The 21,109-nt window shown below is 42.2% G+C and overlaps 1 protein-coding gene across 1 annotated transcript; it reads right to left on the reverse strand.

Moving 5' to 3' along the window:
* Positions 1 to 467: 467 nt before the first annotated feature.
* Positions 468 to 20,010, reverse strand: LOC103062866 (myeloperoxidase). Its single transcript, XM_088152347.1, has 12 exons — positions 19,935 to 20,010; positions 17,712 to 17,808; positions 16,156 to 16,331; positions 14,298 to 14,421; positions 13,272 to 13,401; positions 12,226 to 12,429; positions 11,246 to 11,561; positions 9,990 to 10,150; positions 7,691 to 7,943; positions 5,942 to 6,112; positions 5,089 to 5,326; positions 468 to 1,912 (listed from the first exon to the last, which is right to left on the reverse strand). Exons 1-12 carry the CDS (start codon positions 20,008 to 20,010, stop codon positions 1,714 to 1,716), a joined length of 2,145 nt encoding a protein of 714 aa, XP_088008473.1. The 3' UTR covers positions 468 to 1,713.
* Positions 20,011 to 21,109: the final 1,099 nt, after the last annotated feature.

Below are 21,109 nucleotides of genomic sequence, written 5' to 3' on the forward strand. Positions count from 1 at the left end.
ACAATATCGTGCCACATAGAGCAATAGCTTACAGGCATAGCAGCTTTTTGTATTTCTGAATTCAAAAAGTATTTACACAGGTCCTTGTATCCATCCATTTTTATTAGTAATGTGATCATTTCAATAGCTCACTTTAAAAATAATCAGATCTTACTCCCAGCTATGCCTAGGCAATCATTAGAATACAAAACTGATTCTAAGCAACAGGATGTTAATCCACATACATTGTACACCCACACCCAGAGTTCATAAGTGACAGTGTTGCATGCCCAACTAACACCAGTACTTTGTGTACATGACTGTAAAGAAATATCTAAATCGAGCTTCACGTTTGTAAATTTTTCAGAGCCCCGTGGAACAAGCTTACATACTCTAAAGAAAATGAAAATGTCTAGTTTATTTATACTTTATTTATATTTATTTATACATTCGATTTTATTCTCCGCCCATCTCTCCCCAATGGGGAGCAAAGTACATATACCATCCTAACAGTGAGAAACATTACAATGCGTGGTATTACGCGATGTGACCAGCAGGGGCCGCTAGGGGGACATCCGGGTTTTTTTCCCTCTTCCGTAGATCTTTCTCGCCGCTCGCATCGATCGTCGGTCGTGTCGGCTGCATTCGAAGTTCGGCCAGCACCGGTATTTTGCTTCCCCGCGCAGCCCCGCCGATTCCTCCCATCTAAACGGGAGTCCCCATTTATCTACTCGCAGATAGTTGCTCATCGAGATGTCTTTTAAACAGCCATACTTAGCACAATGCACCTGGTCCAATGTTTGTGAGCTCATTGTTGGCTAACACAACAGCCTTGTGGAGCAGAAGCTCAGGGTAGTGACTAGATTACTGGAATACCCTTTACATGGTGCTGCCGTTGAAGACTACTCAGAAGCTGCAGTTGTTGCAAAATGAAGTAGCCTGTTTGTGTGCAGGTGAAAGCCACGGCTCTCACACACAACACTGGTACTGATTCTGCAATGGCTCCCATTAAGTTCTGGCTACAATTCAAAATGCTCGTTTTGATCTGTAGAACCCTATATGGTATAGTGTCTGCATTTACTTCAAATTGAATCTATCTGTCCAGTACAAATGTAGCCGTGTTGAGGGTTCCTCTCCTGTGGGAGAGTTGATGGACAGCAACTCAGTAGTGCTCAGTTGTAGCACCAACTCTCTAGAAAAGTCTCCCAGCAGGGCATCCATGGGGAGAGGGGGTCAAAAAAGTCAAGAGGGCACCTACAGCTGTGTGATCAAAACTCCACCCCTTATATATTTTGCATACATGATGCACTAAAAAAGGTGTAGGGCTTTGATTGCATGGTTATCCTGACTTTTTTGGCCCCCCACACAGTTGCCCCTGTCTGGAAATACTCACTGCAACTGGTCCAAATGTTCTTCACTTCAGGAAAATGTGGTAGTTGGGGAAGTGGGTCAGGATGCTAATAAATACTAAATATAGGCAGACCTCACTTTATTTATGTATTTACTTACAGTGTTTGTGTATTGCCCATTCTATTTGACTCCAGGCAGCCGGTGTATAGTTCTTAAATGACCTGGAAGCTATGTCCTTAATGGTGGGAGCTGATCATCACCGTTCTGTTTCATGTTTTAGAGTATGACAGCCAGGGCTTCGGCCTCCTGAGTTCCAGGTCCTCCATGCAGAGTCAAGATATTGTCCCACACTTTCTGACTCATCCTTCTGCCCAGATTTTGACTTTATTCTTTCCAAGCTGACAAATCCAGACTTGGGATTCGGCAGCAGTTCACAAAATCGCTTGGATAGCTGGTCATTTTGAAAATGCCCCTGGTCACCTCTTTGATGTGTGTGTTGTCACAAATCATACGGGAAAATGAATCGCTTTTCAGAGCACGGAGCTGCAGCGGGGTAAAGACCCCACGGTTCTCCCACCAATATCTGCCAAAAAAAGAGGAGAAAAGTTGCAGTAGATGAATGATGATGGGAATAATAATAGTAATAATCATAATAAAATTGACTCGAGGAAGTACAGTGGGGCAAAAAAGTATTTAGTCAGCCACCAATTGTGCTAGTTCTCCCACTTAAAAAGATGAGAGAGGCCTGTAATTTTCATCATAGGTATACCTCAACTATGAGAGACAAAATGAGAAAAAAAATCCAGAAAATCACATTGTCTGATTTTTAAAGAATTTATTTGCAAATCATGGTGGAAAATAAGTATTTGGTCACCTACAAACAAGCAAGATGTCTGGCTCTCACAGACCTGTAACTACTTCTTTAAGAGGCTCCTCTGTCCTCCACTCGTTACCTGCAGTAATGGCACCTGTTTGACCTTGTTATCAGTATAAAAGATACCTGTCCACAACCTCAAACAGTCACACTCCAAACTCCACTATGGCCAAGACCAAAGAGCTGTCGAAGGACACCAGAAACAAAATTGTAGACCTGCACCAGGCTGGGAAGACTGAATCTGCAATAGGCAAGCAGCTTGGTGTGAAGAAATCAACTGTGGGAGCAATAATTAGAAAATGGAAGACATACAAGACCACTGATAATCTCCCTCGATCTGGGGCTCCATGCAAGATCTCACCCTGTGGGGTCAAAATGATCACAAGAACGGTGAGCAAAAATCCCAGAACCACACGGGGGGACCTAGTGAATGACCTGCAGAGAGCTGGGACCAAAGTAACAAAGGCTACCATCAGTAACACACTACGCCGCCAGGGACTCAAATCCTGCAGTGCCAGACGTGTCCCCCTGCTTAAGCCAGTCTGGGCCCGTCTGAAGTTTGCTAGAGAGCATTTGGATGATCCAGAAGAGGATTCGGAGAATGTCATATGGTCAGATGAAACCAAAGTAGAACGTTTTGGTCTAAACTCAACTCGTCGTGTTTGGAGGAGAGAGAATGCTGAGTTGCATCCAAAGAATACCATACCTACTGTGAAGCATGGGGGTGGAAACATCATGCTTTGGGGCTGTTTTTCTGCAAAGGGACCAGGACGACTGATCCGTGTAAAGGAAAGAATGAATGGGGCCAGGTATTGTGAGATTTTGAGTGAACACCTCCTTCCATCAGCAAGGGCATTGAAGATGAAACGTGGCTGGGTCTTTCAGCATGACAATGATCCCAAACACACCGCCCAGGCAATGAAGGAGTGGCTTCGTAAGAAGCATTTCAAGGTCCTGGAGTGGCCTAGCCAGTCTCCAGATCTCAACCCCATGGAAAACCTTTGGAGGGAGTTGAAAGTCCGTGTTGCCCAGCGACAGCCCCAAAACATCACTGCTCTAGAGGAGATCTGCATGGAGGAATGGGCCAAAATACCAGCAACAGTGTGTGAAAACCTTGTGAAGACTTACAGAAAACGTTTGACCTCTGTCATTGCCAACAAAGGATATATAACAAAGTATTGAGATGAACTTTTGATATTGACCAAATACTTATTTTCCACCATGATTTGCAAATAAATTCTTTAAAAATCAGACAATGTGATTTTCTGGATTTTTTTTCTCATTTTATCTCTCATAGTTGAGGTATACCTATGATGAAAATTACAGGCCTCTTCATCTTTTTAAGTGGGAGAACTTACACAATTGGTGGCTGACTAAATACTTTTTTGCCCCACTGTAAAATAATATTTTAATGACGAAGGCTGAAGGGTTAATCATAGGAAACCATTTTCTTTTGGTGAGCTTCTCCGGATGTTTGTCACAGCAGGGAGAAGCAGCTAGCCATCTTGGCTGATCTTGAAAAGCTAAGTTGGGCTGTACCTGGAAGTACTTGGATGGGAGACCACCAGGAACACCCAATGTTGGCAATTGAAAAAGCATCCCAGAAGAAAGCCCTAAGAGCAAACCACTTCTGTACTGTTGCTAAGAAAACAACATGGATGTGTCCATGCAGCCATCAGAGTTGAGTTTAAGACTTCACGCTGTATTTAATATGGAGCTTTATTCTTAACTTTTTAAAAAAAGCTTTCAAAGCTTTCTGAATGTTCTCTACCTTTAAAGCTTTTAGATCTTTGGACTGTTTTGGCTGATGCTATTGAAGATCATCAGCATCCTGATTGCCACAGTGGCCTACAAAGTGTACAGAAAGAAAGGACAAGGCAGATAGAGACTGCACACCTCCAGCACTCATATACTTGAAGAGGGCAAGTGTGGAGTTAGTCCCAACAGCTCAGCTCACACTGTAGGGACTTAGTGGCTGCCTTGGCAGAGTGCATGAAGGATAGTTGGTTTTAACTTTGGTTAACTTTGTAGCTTAACCTGTTGCCCCCATCCCTAATCTGGTTAGTTTATAATACCATGAATCCAGAAATGAATGGGTTCAGTCTCCAAGTTTATTGGTTGATTGCTGACCCAAAGGAGGAGGAGGACCAGGTTATCTGTTCCTCAGCAGTGGACTCTTCCTTACAGTGATGGTTTTGCAGATTAAGGTAGTTCTGCTAACTTCTGATCCTGCAGAAGGTTTGAAGTCGGCATTACTGCTAAAATCCAAAACAGAATGTCCTAGCCCTGGTATAGTGTCAGCGTGACTAACAAGTTGCTGATGGCCCACAAGCATCTGGAAGCTGCAACTGGTCCAGAATGATTGGGTGCACCAAGATATGCCCACATAACACCAATGTCATGTGAGCTAAGCTGGCTTCCAGTAGTTTTTCATTCTATTTGAAAATACCATGGGCACAACCTAAGGAGGAACCTCTGGATTGGGGAAGAGAAGGCGGAGAGGAGAAAACAGGCAAGGAGAGCTGGAAATCCTGCCAAAGGGTGTCCTGAAGTCTAGTGCTGGTCAAGTCAACCACAACTGTTTGCTCAGCCTTCAAGACAGTCCCAAAACCTGAGGCTCATTTATATATTTATCTATGTACATATCGGATGTCTCCCCACCACAATCAAAAGACACTCAGCAAGCGATGATCTCGTCAAATTATGCTACAAAGTCCATGGTACAAAACAATAATCAAAGCAAAATAAGAAATAATAATTAAAACTACCATATCACACAATCGCTTAAAAATCACAAAAACAATTACAGCCAAGAAATCAATGGCAACATTCGGATTCAGCATACAGTTTTCTCTTGATATATAAAGAATTTGAAAAACACTCACCGGTCTCCATCTCGGAGTTTTCTAAACTGGGATCCGATGAGACAGGCTAGGAGAGGTCCAACTCTCCCATTTGGGACAAAGGGTTCAGCCATCGCCCCAATCCAGATGTCAATATTTTCCGGTGTCCCATAAAGGTTGATGAACTGCTTTGCCAGTTTAGGATTGCGAAGGACTGCAGCAAGCTCGGCTTCGTTGCTGGGATCAGAGAGGCCACAAAAACGTCTCCAGGCATTGTACCCTACAAGGAGCAGCAATCAGAGTTACAGACAGGGAGGCCCCCATGTGTAAAAGGGGTGGGACTGCATTTGCATGGTCACGGCTGCCATCTTGACTTTTTCTCCCCCTCCCCAGGTCCCCCCAGTTACAGCTATCCCACTTATGCCGCTGGATCTATGTAAAACCGGAAACAAATCTGACGCATGTCTTAAGATTGTAAAGAAAAAAGTGACGGTACGGCCTTTCCACACAACTGCTTCTAAAATGCTGTAGGATCTGCAAACAGGTGCCTATTTTTAGTGTCTCTATCAGGCTGGGATTCATCTTCTATTCTGAAAAGCTGCTGAAATCATGCATAACAACAGTGTGGACAGAGATGGGAAGGGAAGGGCGATGGAACAGGAAAGAAAAGATGGCCAGAAAGTTTAGAGCAACCTTCTCCTACTTGACACTCTTTCAGATGTGCTGGGACTGCAATTCCAAGAATTCACCAGTCAGCCCACTAAGAATTCTGGGAGTTGTGGTCCTACCAGATCTGGAAGCTGTTAGGTTGGAAGGAAGACTGATTTGGGCAGTCTTTCTTATGTTGGTATCCAAAGGACAGTGATGAATCTGCCTTTACAATAAGCCATTCTACCTGGCAAACCATGGTCTCGTCCCCTCTGCAAGTTCAGAGCTGACAGATCAAGACCAATATTTCCAATTTGCTCGAAGAGATGCTCCTGAAGCTCCTCAACCATCATCTGGTTCTGCTTCATCAGCTTGGAATGGTCTGCCATGAAGCCACGGAGGATGGGGTCAATGCCACCTAGAAGAGAAAGGCAACAGTGATCCCCGAAAGAGATGCATCTTCTAGCCAAGGCTTCCAGAACTTTTGACTTTTTTTTTTAAATTACCAGCTTACTTTCTACATTTAAATTCAGCAGATAACTCTTTGGCATAGTAATTTGAGGAGAGCCAGTTAGGTGTCATGGGTTCTAGTCCTGCCTTAGGCACAAAGCCAGCTGGGTGACCTTGGGCTGGTCCCTTTCTCTCAGCCCTAGAAAGAAGGAGGCAAGGGCAAACCACTTCTGAAAAATCTTGCCAAGAAAACCACAGGAACTATCCAGAAGTCAACACTGACTTGAAGACACATACACACACACACACACACACACACACACAAATAAATAAATAAATACAGTAACTTGATACAGGGCTTAATAGTTTTGAAGCTTCCTTAGGATTGATTATTCCATTGGTACAATTAGACTTGTAGTGTTTATCCCACAGAAGGGCAAAGTAGACCCACCCTTGTGGTTAGACTACAACTTTCATTTTCCCTCTCACCATTGGCCCTATTGGCAAGGCCAGACAGGACTAGAACTCAATAACTTGGTCTACACCAAAAGATCATAATCTGTGGCCTCAGGGCCCTAGGGAGATCCCCAAATCTTTAAGACCCAGAGCCTTTCAAAAGTAACTGCTAATTTATCATGTCTAATGTGACAAATGGTGACAATTACATAATACATGAAGCCTATATACATGTAGTTTAAATTAATCAGTTGTAATATATGTTTGAATTAAATGAAAGCAAGCCACAGTTTGGAATGCAGCAGCCAGCAAGCCATTAAAATGGGGAGCCTGGAAAATGTTGCCTACTCTGGTTTCCCCCCAAAGCCCATCTTCTACCCTGGTCTCCCACCAAGGCCCATCTTCTGAAACAGGCGTTTTCCCAGGTCCTACTACGTTGGTTGCTCCTTACGCTTCTTCCCCAGTAGCAGCAGCCCCCAGTGCCCTTCTAGCTGGCAGCTGTCTCCTGCCTTAGAGATGTCAATCTGAGGAACTCCTTGAATTGTCATTGTAGGGCAGCCCAAGAGTTGGGGACAGCCATCTGCTTCAGAGAGCCACATGTCTTAGGTGTGCCAGATGTCTCCATTGTGCAGTAGGGATGAGAGCATCTGAGGGGATGCAGCTGGGAGCTGCATTGAAATTGCTTGAGAGAATGTCATATAGGCATGTCAAACTGATGGTGGGCCCAGGATTTTTTTATGGTTGTGTCGGGGGAAAAGCATGGGGAGGGTCTTTGTTTTTTTAACTGTGTTATTTAAAGCAATGGTAGTGTTTGCATGATAGTTACTGTGTGCTCCCTGGATCAAAGCTCCAGGAATGCCTCAGAGAGATTTGGAACATGCTCTCAGGGGCTCTGAGATTCAGAATTGCTCACTCCTGCTTTACCAAAATGATTGTTTCTAGGTGTGTTGAATAGTTCCCAGCCCTCTAGGCTGCACTTTGAACAGGCTTGGTTTAAGTTCTCAAGAAATGGGCAGGATCTCAGAGAAGCCCAGCCCAGAAGGGTTGAGAGAGAGAGAGAGAGAGAGAGAGAGAGAGAGACCAAACTCACCTTCCATCAAAATCCTCCATGGAGCCATAAAAGTGAGATGAAGTGGAGTACTGGAAAAGGGAAGCGAGTTCTGGAAATTCTCATCCAGGCGGGGTACAAAGGGTGGGACAGTACCATGCCCAAATCGGAAGGCCAAGGAGAAAACGTTTGAAACAGTGGGGTCCACATACTTATTGTAGCCCCTGTACACAGGTAACTGTTTACGGACTTCATTCCCCAGCAGCAGGGGTAGGTAATCTCTGAATGTGATTATCTGCAATGATACCAAGACAATGTAAGCCCCAAAGGGCTCGGCCTATTTATTTATTTCCTCTATTTATTCCTACCTGACTATCTGATGAGGCATTCACACTCTTGGTATGGTGATCTAAAACCAAGAGTCCTCTGAGACTCTCAGAAAGTAAAAACAATTTGTAAAGAAGTTTAATGTAAGAAACAAAGGTAGGTCTTCGGATCCGATCCAACATCAGCCTTGTGTAATTCTTTTGCTTCTTGGAAATACAGTGGCCAGATATCCAGTATTAATAACTAATAATAAATATTATGCAAAATAATTTGCAGTTTACAAATTATTTAATATATTAAAAACAAGATAAACAACACAAAACAAAAAGAAGAGTAAAGATGGGTGGATGACAAAACCAGATGGGAACAAAGGAAAACAAGGTTAACAAGAGATGTCAATTGTCCTTGCCAAAGGTCTGGGCAAAGAGCCAGGTCTAAAAGGCCTTTTGAAACCCCAGCGTGGTGATGGGGGGAACATTCAGATCTCAGGGGGAGCCTCATTCCGGAGGGCAGGCGATGCTACCGAGAAAGCACCAGCTTATCCAGATTTTCAAAAGTTTGCCGTTCATCCACCACCATCCTCTGGAGGAATCACTTTTCTGCTACAACTACTACAATGTTTCTCAACCTTGGCCACTTTAAGATGTGTGGACTTCAACTCCCAGAATTGGCTGGCTGGGGAATTCTGGGGGTTGAAGTCCACACATCTTAAAGTGGCCAAGGTTGAGAAGCACGGAACTACAGTACTAGATGGCACCAAAGAGTGGCTGTTTGCTGCCATCTAACAATCACCTCAATTTTTTTCAAACCAAGTGTGGTCCTGCTCTCCTGACAACTTAGGGGACGAGTCGTGGAGGCAGTAAGGGACAATACCAACTTCCAAAAATCTGCATCTAACTTAATGATGTTCTCATTTCTAAAACCCTCTCTAAGGGATTTACTCAGTCCTATGGGCGGGGGGACGACCCTTAACTTTTACATCACTCTACAGTAGTTTGTTTTCACTTGGAGGTGAAGAATCAGACTTAAGGCAGTTTCCTCACTCTTGGTTGATAGCAACACCCAGCTGTGGCTGTAGCAGAAAAAGGGCTGCCTTCACTACTGCATAGTGGTGGTTAGATGATGCTCTAAAACTCTAGTAAGGAAATGGCCTGAGTCTCACATAAACTATGGGTCAGAGGAATGGGGTAGAATGGAAAACAGCGAGAGAAGCACCACCCTGACATCCTGAGATATCAGCATCAAGAAGCAGTGGATGAAATCCTTCAAGGGAAGGGAAAAACTTATTTTCAGGCACTGGTGGCCTTTACTTCTCTCTTGTTTTTTTTAACTTCTCTGGCCAAGTCAATAATAGAATTACCTTAATAAATGAACTCCTGATCTTATGGCATTATATTCCTTTCTCAACAATGGAAACCATTGAAAAAGGAGTGCCTGTTGCTCCTATCAAAGTGAGATCCAACTTTCTTGTGGGTTTAACTCACCTACTATCTATTTTCCAGTGGGATTTGTTTGAGCAAGGCAAAGTATATGGTATCTCTCACCCTCTGCTTTAGGATTCCATGTGTTATTTGAGGTTCTATTTATAAAGTAACAAGCCTCTTTCTGAAATGAGCAAACTTAGACAGCAGAAGAGGTCTGTGTATGTTGATCACAATGGTGGAAAGTATGCCTTGAACATAAGAACATTCCATGCAAGGGAAAAAATTGGAGAAGATTTTTTTTCCCCTTGTTCATTTGTTTTCTTCCTGAAAAGACACCTGTTTTGGAGAGAGTATTCAGTGCTGCAATGAGAAAGCCAGTTTGGTCTAGTGATTAAGGCTACAGGCTAGAAACCAGAAGACTGTGAGTTCTAGTCATGCCTTAGGTGTGAAAACTGGTTGGCTTTCATTCATTTTCATTTTCATTCATTTTCATTCAGTCCTACAATGCCCCTTTGAATACTGCTGCTATGAACAAAATGTTATGTAAAAGCAGCAAAGCCTCTGTGATGAAAAATGAGAACATTCAGTACCTGATTGAGGGCACCAATGATCTTCCGGGCTTCTTGATAGAGTCTCTCTCCATTCCAATGGGGATTCAACTTCTTTAGTTCCCTGACTAACCGGTTGTGCTCCCGAACAAACACGGTGTGAATAGCTATCAGTCCCAGGTTTTCAGGGACCCTTTGGTCTCCTGCAGAGTTAAACCACAACACATTCTACTTAGTTCTAGCATCAAAAACAAAACATATTCTAAACATTTCAGAAAGGAAGGTGGAAAATGTTAACTTTCAGGATTCCCTGCGTTGTCTAGGGGTTATGTGGATTCTTGCAGCCTAAATCTGATATCCTTAGTAAGGGAATGTGGCTGGAGCATCTTGGTTGTGAAGGGAGGCACCTGTCCCAGCGTGTCCACAGGGGAGGGTGTAAAAGAAGTCAAGAGGGTCTTCCCAAGTATACAACTGAAACCCTACTCCTTTTTATGTGCAACTCTTCAGCAGTGGCTTTCCAGAATTTCAAGAGTCTTTCCTCGCTCCTGAAGATGTTGGGACTGTAACCTGGGGATCTTCTGACTGCCAAACAGGCTCTTATACTATCAAACTCTAATTCCTCCCTGACTTTTCCTATATCATCCCAGTGTTAACTATTCCAGTTAGTAAGAAGGTGTCCAGCTCAGGTCATGTCCCTACTGTGACTGCTTTAACAGGAGATGCTAAAGCTGGACTTCTACATCCAAACGATACAACCTGGCCATGTTGGGCTATGGATCTTCACCAAAGCCGTTCTGTTAGGGGTCGTTACCCAATGTTATCTCATAGTCCAGTAGAGCTTTTTGAAATAGCACAAAATAATTGTTACTCCTTTGCATAATTCATCCTGCCATTGTTACCATTCACATATAACTTGCATGTGATGCCCCAGAACTGAATGCACAACATGCCTGAATAATAATAATAACAACAACAATAATATTACAGTTCATGTATTGAAGACAGTAACATATATGACATGGCTAAGGAGTATAACATTCCCCCTGATATTTTTCTGGTCCCCGCCCTGGTTGTGTTTAAAAAAGCCCTTAAAACTTGGCTCTTCCCCCAGGCCTTGGGTCATATTGGATGGTGGATCCTGTGAGTTGTGTTACTTTTTAGAATGAATGGTTCTTCTTTCTCCAGATGCCTGTGATTTTACTTGCATTGGTTAATAATGTTCTTATTACTGAACTCCACGCAGAGTCACTACAGCATTGGGTGGCCTTATAAATTTAATATATTAATTAAACAAATACCTGCTTTAAAACATGGGATTTTGGCAGTTTTATTCGTATGTAGACAGAGGCTGTTGGAATTGTTCTCAAAAGGCAGAAGGGCCAGACCCGCATCGGTGAAGTTCTGGTTGATTGCCATGAGACCAAGCGAGTTGCTTTGGTTCCGCAAACTCCTTGCTAAAGGCTCTTCACTCCCGTACACCGCGCTGGCATCCAGGAACGAGGTGATTGAATTGAGCTGTTCGCGGACAAACGTTTTGGGGTTGCACACTGCGGCTGTCCGAACGAATGGCATGCAAATGCCCGGAGTCACAATCCGTGGATCTCCAGGGGGGATCTGTACAAAAGAGTCACTGAATCAGAACTTCCACATGTCTCTGACCCCAGTCTAACTAGCCTCATACCTGAACTCTTCAGCAGGATTTGGCAACTTTTTCAGGCTTTGGCACTCAAAAATAGACATAAACATTATTTTTAAATACTTTGATTTTTAAGTTAATTTTAATAAATAATTTTTAAAATGGTTTTTAAATGAATTTTAAATTTCATGACATTATCTAATAAGTCTAATAAGAGTCCAGCAGGTCGGTGAAAGAGGTTGTATTTCACAACCTGCAAACTTAGTTTTTTAGCATAGTTTGTCAACCAACCTATTTGATTTACTCATAGTCAATGAACTGCAGGCATCCAGAAAACAGATTAATTCAGTAAGCAAGTGAAATGTGTTGTGTAAGCCCAGTTTCATCAGAAATACATAGCAGGAAGTCTACTGTAGAATTAGGCTTCATTATCACCCTTTTCCTTTGACCTTACAAAGGAGCCAAACAAGCCACCTGCATTTTAAATTCTATTTTAAAGAGACATTATTTATTTAAATGTTCACTATTTTATCAAAACCAGGAAGGAAGTATCCTCACAAGGAGGATCGCACAAAGATAAAACTGATCTGTGGACACACAATGGTATGTGTGTTTTTTCTCCCAATGCAGAATTTCTATTACCTTAATTGGAAAGCAAGGAGGTACATAGTTGCAACTAGTATCACACTCGACCTTCTTATTCTCAATGTTGGTTGGGCTCTCATGAGCTAAGTCCAAGTCATGGTCAATCCACTGCCCCCAGTGCATGAATGCAAGAGAGCGTTCCTGATCAGCCGTGACATTCTCATTGGAAGTAGTGATGATCTCATTGGATACTTTCCGTACCTGCAAGGAAACACCCAAAAACCATCGAAATGGTTTCCGTACCTGCGAGGAAACCATAGCAACAACCCCCCCCCAATAAGGAAACTGGTTTGCCTAGCCTAGTACAAGCCACTGCAGTCTTCTACAACCTAATACTTTCCACATGTGTGTGATTTCATCTTCTTGCAGCCACCAGTCTAGGACAAGCTGGCTAGAATTACAGAAGTTGAAGTCAAATACTTCTAGTGAGCATCAGGTAAACTAATTCTAATCTGGTCTGGCTTGCAATTCCTCTTTTTCCCAAGTGTTCTTTGCTTGGAGTCCGGGTTCTCTCCAAAGGGGATTAAAACTATAGCATCACCACTGGAAATAACAAGGCAGAGGATCACAGAGTCACCAAAATGCATCATCAGATAATCTGCTCTGATTGGCAGTAGCTTTACACCATCTGAAGCAGAACTCTTTCCCAGCTCATCCTAATTGAGGCTCTATTCCTCCACTGGCACCTAACCTCAGCATAAACGTGCCCCAGCACCCTTTTTTTTTTTTCTGCTGGGTCCTCATAAAGTTCTCCTTCCCAATCCATCCTCTAAGCAAAGAATGCAACATTATGGCAACTGGGGGTATGATCTGACCCACGTCATCAACCATTTTACTGGTGGTGCTGTCAGATGATCTTGGGATGGGTGAGAGGATGAATTGGGCCAGTTCCTACTGGCCACTTAGACTGGCGTGGGTGTTTCTCTACCAGGGTCATCTCATCCTATGCAAATATCCCATGATGGTTTAACCGCTGTCCCCTGACCATTCTCTGACTATTGCTAATTTGTAAGAATTAGCAGGTGGAGTTCCCATGCTATTACCAGAGGGAGAGGATGTCCATGATAAAGTTGCCCCTCAATCAGTCCTCTTGGAAGGGATATGCCATCTTCATACTCTGCTGGAAGCCAACGTGCATAGGCATGATTTGCTACTCCAAAATGTGGGTGTTCCCTAGAATGGAAAAGTAATTTAATGCATGGAAGGTCTTTTATGGATGTCCCCATCACTGAATCAAATATACTGGAACAATTCCTAAACAAAAATGACTAAATTCCCTCCCTGAAGATTGGTGTTTAGCTAACCATCAGGTGTTGTGCTTCTCTGAATGTTGAACAAAATAAAACCCATGTGTAAACATCTGTTTTGAGAAACGATCACTGATTAAATATGCATTTTGAAAGCCTGCTTTTAAAAAATCCCTCAAGATTAATGGTGAAATGAAATAAAGCAGAAAACAAAATGATACAGGCTAGAAGCAAACAATTCCACCCAGTCCTTCTGGGTACTGCCATTAACACTGATGCCCTAATTGTGCCTGATATTTGTAAAAGAATCCAATGAAAATTGGATTTCTTTTATCCCATAGAACTCTTAAAGTTGTTTACTTTTCAGCTGAATGGTTCAGCACACACAGATGCTTTAAAGCCAGTCAGACCATGCTTCCATCTAGGTGGGTTACTCATAGCTAGTCTGTAGCTGGCCAGCATTCCCATCAGTGGCTCCAGGAATCCACAGAGTGGACACAGATCCTTGATCTGCTTTTCTCTGGAGAAGTAGAGAAGTGGCAAAAGGGATGTTTTGCACCTTGCAGAGGATTAGGGTTCTCTCTGCACCCCTCAAAATCCCCTCAATCAGCTTTTCCCCATTTTAGAGGGCTTTTAAGGTGCAGAAGAGGTGCCCTGAAAGGCTCGGGACCCCAGTTTTCCTCCTTTAACATCTCCAAAATACACACGTCTTGCACAGAAAATAAGAGCCTAAACATTTCAGCTCCACCTATTCTGACTCCACAAAATCACCATATCCTAAAGAGTCATGCCTTAAGCAGTCTTTTAGCGGGTGTTGCGTACCTGTTGTTGCATTCACCAGTGATGGTGCGGTAAGGACTGTTCAGCACACACCGAATTGGCCGCGTCACATAGTTACAACCAGTTACCTTGAAGAGTATGTCTTTCTGCTGGCTGCTTAATACATCTAAATAGGAAAAATCAATCAGGAATCCAGGATTTAATTTAATGTTAATTAATGTTAATTTAATTGCTAATTATCAATACATTAAAATTAAAAGTCAAGGATAGTAGTCAATTGCTACTGGGGGTGGCCGGCGCCTTGATGACACCACCCCAAGCTACTTGCCAAGTTAACATCTATTCTTGGATTATATTTATTTTCTATTTATTCAGGACCATTTTACATTGTATTTTAAATCAATTTTAACTTCTTCGTAAACTGCCCAGAGCTGTTTTTTAACGAGATGTGTGGTGACAAATTTGATAAATAAATAAATAAAAATAAATTGCTTTCCTTCTGGAAATAAGAAATTATTACTTTTTCTTTACTTACTAGATGTATTGTTACTGATTAGATTGTATTGTATTGCCTCTGTAGATACCTGTGATCAGAGGTACCTACAGAGGCAATACAAAAAGTCAAGATGGTGGCCATGACCACATGATCACAGGCCTATCCCATTTTATGTGTGGGGGGGGTTGTTTGACCACATGACTGCCATCTTGACTTTGGGGACACCCCCCCCCGAAGCCTTGCCTATGTGTAGATTGGGCTGAGTGTGTGTGACCTGCCCAAAGTCACCTAGGGAGCATCTGTGGCTGGGGGGGACTTGAATGTGAGGCTTGCTACTCTTAATCCAACATCTTCTCCATTAAACCACCACACTTGCCCTCCCCCCCCCCCCTAATATGGAGAAGTGCAAAATTCTTCAAAGGAAAGGAGAGCCTGTGTGTTTGAGAAGGGAGGAGGCATAGGTGACAACAGGGGGAAGGATGGCAAGTGACGTCATGCGTTTCATAACTTCCTAACACCAAAACCATGACTTGCCTGTGTCCTAAGGAGGCGAGGATGTGAATGGCAGAGCCTGTGCCACAATGTTGCTATGCGCGTGCCATTTTGTTCCAGTCTTGGCATACTGTAAATACCTAGTAGGAGAGAGGTACTGATCTCTGCAGCACTACTCCTTACCTCTCTTACTCCTTCCCTGCTCACTCCCTCGAAGCTGCAGGCACAGAGAGGCTATATGCAGAGGTTTCAACAACTTGCAAAAACTTTAAAAATAAAATTGAGCACTGGAATTTCAAAATGCTCCAAGTTCAGCATTTTGAAATTTTCACTTTGCCTCTGGCCTCTTCCACATTTTTCCATGCTGTTGAGTTCCTAAATAATGGCTTTTTTTAGGAACAGAAGAGGCTAAGGTGCTGGGCCAGAGACCAGGAGACAGCGTGTTCTAGTCCTTCCTCAGGCACAAAAGTGGGCTGGGTGACTTTGGGCCAGTCTCTCTCTCTCTCTCTCTCTCTCTCAGCCCAACTCACCTCACAGGATTGTCGTTGTGGGGAAACTAGGAGGTGAGATCATTAGGGATCTACTCTGCTTTGAGTTGACCAATACAAACCCAATAATAAAGAAATCATCTTTCAAGGCAGCCACGAAATGGTGAGCTAATCTATCAATCTGAAACTATTTTATCCAATCCAGAACTTCAATTTTACGGAGTCTAAACTGCAGAATTCATGATCTAACATGGGGGATTTTCTGTTTCTTCTCCAGCACTCATCCTTTTGCATTACCTATCTAATAAAATGTTCTGGAGCGCTCCGGAGGTGGATCGTTCTTTCACTGTGATGGGCCAAGGAAAGAAAACAAAGCCTTGTTTTCATGGACCATCATAGGTCTCCCCGACTTTTTTCATCATACCTGTAATATTGAATGGTCTCGGACACTTATTTTGCATTTTCTTCTTTAAGATATTCAAGGCAGCTTCCACATAATTTGCAGCTCGGATTGCAGTCCTGGTTCCTGCCACTGGTGCTTTTAAATATTTCAGAAAGTCAGAGGGGCTGAGATGAGCCCCGTTCAAACTTTCCTTTATTCTGGAAAAAGAAGTACAGAGTGGATGACAGCAGTGGCAATAGAAAATGCTCAGAATTGTCATAAGAAATACAGCTAAAGGTGTGTTTGCACAATGCTGGTTTAAAAATACCAGCAGGGAAATCTCACCATAAAGGGAGAAATTATGGACCATCAGAGGTATTACAATTCTTTCATGCTCTTATAAATGCTTTTGTTATTTCTACTCTTTCTAGGTAGAAAATCAGCTATAGTAAGACAGAGGTCTTCTTCAGCATAACCATTTTACTATCTCACCAAAGTACCCCATTTAGCCAGAATGTATTAATTAATGTATGCAGCCTGAGTCCTTATTTTTCCATGCCACAACAGAATCTGTGTGGGTTTTTTTTCTTCTGTAACAAACCTCTCCTATCTTTAGCATCACTCAAACATCTGGATGTTTCCTTAGACTTAACCCTTTGGGGAACGTGGTCCTTCTACGATATCACATCCAAGAAGCTTGTGTGCTCAGACCCTTCTGTGATTGTACTTTGCTGGACACCCAAACTCTTTCAGAGCAAATTGATTAACTCATTAGCTTTTAAAGGGCTCGTGGTTACAGCAGACCATGAATGGATGAATGAATGAGTATATTTAGTAAACAGGTAGGGGTTTGAGAGTTACTAGACTGAGATGGGCAGTCATATAAATTCAAAAAGGAAAAGGAAAGAAAATCTGCAGCGCATGTCACTCTGCACTGGGAGTTTGGCATCCACCATTTCTCTTCCCTCTTTTGGAGCATTCATTGCTTGATTCTCAAAGTACCCTTAACCAGGACTGTTGAAAGACTTCGGGGCTGCCTTAGCACAACATACAAACTTAGGTTACTTTGTTGTGGCTCAGCTCGTTGAATTAGTTTATGATCATTCTATATATTGTACTAATTGCATAGCCAGTTTAAATGTGTTGTGTGAATGCAGCCATCATGTGAAAACTTATCATTGTCATCTCAGCCTTCAGACATCAAGTTGTTTGTTATTTTTGCTATTATTTAATTTGTTGTAAGGCAGGGATGTATGATTTTTTTTTTTCAAGCCAAAAGCTGTCCTTAATCTCTGGATGGTGTGGTGGGAGAGATACATTCTCCCAAATTAAGACAGGACCAAAATGTGGCTAGAACCAGGACAAAAACTAAATTTAATTTCATTCACATTTAATTTAATACAAGTGTGTGTCCGCGCGTGTGTATATAAAACATTGCTATTTGGTATTTGGGTTAAATTTTGTTTCCCCCTCTGTTTTCTAGGCATATTTCTAAGCTTTCATCATGAAAAATTGCAACTTAGGATCTGTGATTAAAAAAAACTGTCTATAAACATACGGAAGGAAGTTGCCTACAATTTTACACAAAAGAAACTCACCTTTCCCGGGATAATGTATATGCCTTATCCACCTTCTGCTTGGCCTCATTGATGCTGCTGAAAAACTCACTACCAGTCAGCTCTTGAGAGGAAACCACTGTTAAAATTGGAAGAATAAAAGAATGTTAGAAGAAAAACAAGGCTAAATTCTGGCTTCTGTTTTTTTCCTTAACTAGGAGCAGGAGAGATGAAAAGGAGGGCTACCTACATCTTCATAGGTAGCTGTAACCACTTTAAGAAAGCAGAGCTGGCATCTACTGTTTTCCTCTTCCCTGTCCATCTTTATTCCTTGCCTATTGTATCATTTACATTGTTAAGCATGGAGACAAATACTGCCTCCCTGCTGATATTTTACTCTAAAAATCTTCTTGGCTGAGAAGTACAATAAGAAATTGAATAACAAGCAAGCAACACAGAAGATCTAGCAAACAGTCATATTGTTACCAACAATGGCTATCAGGATTCCGTAGCCAGGATTCGGGAATGAAGAAAGACTCAGCTATTTAATGACATTCTGCCCTAAATCAGAGGTGTCCATATGTGCATGTGGGTCAAAAAAAAAGTCAAGACAATGGCATGACTGCACCATTGAAGTCATATTACCATCTTGCCTTTTTTGACCCTGCCCTAAATACTGTATGGAGTTTCTCTTGAGTTAGCAGGTCTAATGGTTATTAATGACACAAACTTTCCTCTTCCATAAATTTCTCTCCTTACTTTTTAACATCTGTAAGCATCCTCTCTCTCTCTCTTTTTTTTTTTACTAGCTCAACTTAATGACAAATATTCTTGTTAAATTATTTGTGGCACACTAGAAAGCTGAAAGGAACAGGCATGATTCTAGTTTATTTAAAAAGAACCTTCTTGGGACTTTTGATAATATTCTTAATTAGCCATAGACAACTATGGTTTGACCATAGTTGCTTCTTGCTTCTATTGACTCTTTCCCCAATCACTGAAATCATCCCTAGATTTCCTCCAGGATGACAAAACCCAACAGATTTCACACTTTGAGGCTATCACTGAATGCTGCTGCCTTAAGGGAGCAAATATTACTTTAACAGCAGTAGATTAAGCCTGCCTCACTCATGGCAAATGAGGGACGAAATGAAGGCAAGTTCATGAAATGAAGAAGGTCTTTTAATTGTGAGTTCTAGTCCTATGCCAAGTCTTAGCCTCCAAGGCTAAGAGAGATGCCATCTCAATCCTCTCCAAACCCTCCACCCAAGCTTTGTGTAAAACAGGGCATCTCCCCTCTTCCTTCCTTCCTCCACATCCTGGAATATCAGTTTGTCTACCAGAAAATCAAAGGTAATTCTCAGAAATTAGTTCCATGCCTAGGGTTACCAGATCTCTGGCAAAAGGAGGACATGACCTCCTTTCTGTCCTCCTTTCCTCCATCCTGCAGGCATAGCCTTAAAATCAAATATTGCCCAGCTTTTAGAGTATCTACAAGCTATCTCTTCCTGAGCAGCTTTTCTCAGAGGCAGAGCACTTCCCTAAAAAGTGATAGCTACAAGTTAACAAGCTCAGCTTTGTGACTTTAATTAGTTGATTAAAACCCTCAGAGCTCCCAGCTGCTGCCTGAAATTGCCAAGACCTTAATCAGTTATTCGCTGAAGGCTTTTGCCTCCTAAGGGGCTCTACCACATTACTGCCACTGGGGGGGAAAAAACAGCCTTTCTGATGCTGGAAAAAGTAATGTCATATACATGTAGGATTGAGTACTTTTTTCTTTTTTCTTTTTCTGCAGTTTTTCACTAATATTTGTCATGAATGCCAAGAAAGTTAATCAGTTAGCATGTCCTCCTTTTCCCCCATTTGTCCTCCTTTACAATTGTCCATGTCCTCCTTTGCGTGTTCAGATATCTGTTAACCCTATCCATGCCCTATAAATATATATATTTTAAATCCCTTGTTCCTTTCCTGAATCCCACCATTTAGCACAAGCTCATAAGCTGTGCCCTGATGGACCAGACCTCTGGCCCATCTAGTCCAGCAGTCTGTTCTCACAGCCAATTGCGCAAGGAAGCCCACTAGTCTCCCAACAGGTGGCCATCAAGGCTAATAGCCAAGATTAATCAAGGCTAATAACCCTTGATCTCCATTTCTGTCTTGTTTATAAATACCCCAAGAGGCTGTTAAAAACTGCATCTCTCCCTCCCAGGAAGTATTATGCTCATGAAAGAGTAGCATGAAGCAAAACAAGATTTATGGTTTTACCTTTCAGGTAAGATTCAGGTGCCATCAAGAGGCTGAATGTTATCAAAAGGTTGAGCAAAGCAACTATTCTCCCCATCTCTGAAAAGGAAGAAAAGAGAGAAGATACAAATTATTCCATTTAGAAAAATAATTTTTAGAACCCTGCAAAAGTAGGTTGCTAAAAGTAAACACAGACTTGGCACATTCTTTAATTTGTCTGCGACTCTCAGAGAAAAAGAAATCTAATTTGTGTTTCTAAGGCTTCACTTTTCTGAGTGAGGTTATTAGCACCTGGGGTAACCTCTATAGGACCTGAACTTCTTAAAGCAAAGGAGGTACTAAATTTCACCCTGACTTCACAGTGTAACATTTAGTTCACAGTGTGTCAGTTTTGCATCAAAGTAGTTTCCAAGACTTATTTCTAACTCTGTTTCCGGATATTCTTGGACATAATTTCTACATCTCATGCCTGGAGAGAAATTCAATATTTGCTATTAAGGTGTGAATACCATAAACCTATCCCAAGACACAGAATATGACCTGACTAATAGCACTCTATGAAAAAGGAAGCAATCGGACATCTGAACTAAACCTTCAAGAAGCATTCCTGATCTTAGGATCTCCATTTTTTTTACATAAGAAATAAGCTCCATGGCAGAGCAACATTTTTTTTAAAAGTCCCAGGTTCAATTACTAACAACTGCAGTTCAAAGTTTCCCAACTAGCAGGACTGGGAAATCTATCTGGTGACCTTTGAGTGTCAGTAGATGGTCCTCAAAGGGATCAGTGGTCTTTCTGATCTCTGATCAGCAGACTTTCTCAAGCAAGGGTCTTCCAGATGTGTAGACCAGAATTTCCAGCAAGGTCCATGCTGGTTGAGATTTCTGAAACTTGAAGATGCTTGCATATCTGGAGTTCACCCAGATTATGGGAAACCATTGTGAAAAATTGAGGATATGCTTTGAAAATGAAAGACCCTAGATTCCTTAACCTGGATCACAGACAGCAAGGCTGAGATGAGAGGCAGGAGAAGGGATTCTTCCTTCTTGAAGATTTGAGAGGTGTTACCGGTCAAAGCAGGCAGTATGGAGATAGGGAGGTCAAAAATCTGAGTATAAAGATTATACTTATAAAAATCTGAGTATAAAGATATCAGGTAGAGCTAGGGAAAGCCAGGAGCTCATCAGGGAAAGATG

Source organism: Python bivittatus, unplaced genomic scaffold, assembly GCF_059951505.1.
Source record: "Python bivittatus isolate LINGU-HERP-01145 unplaced genomic scaffold, Pbiv_v1 ctg000690_np1212, whole genome shotgun sequence".
In the NCBI taxonomy this organism is placed as follows: domain Eukaryota; kingdom Metazoa; phylum Chordata; class Lepidosauria; order Squamata; family Pythonidae; genus Python; species Python bivittatus.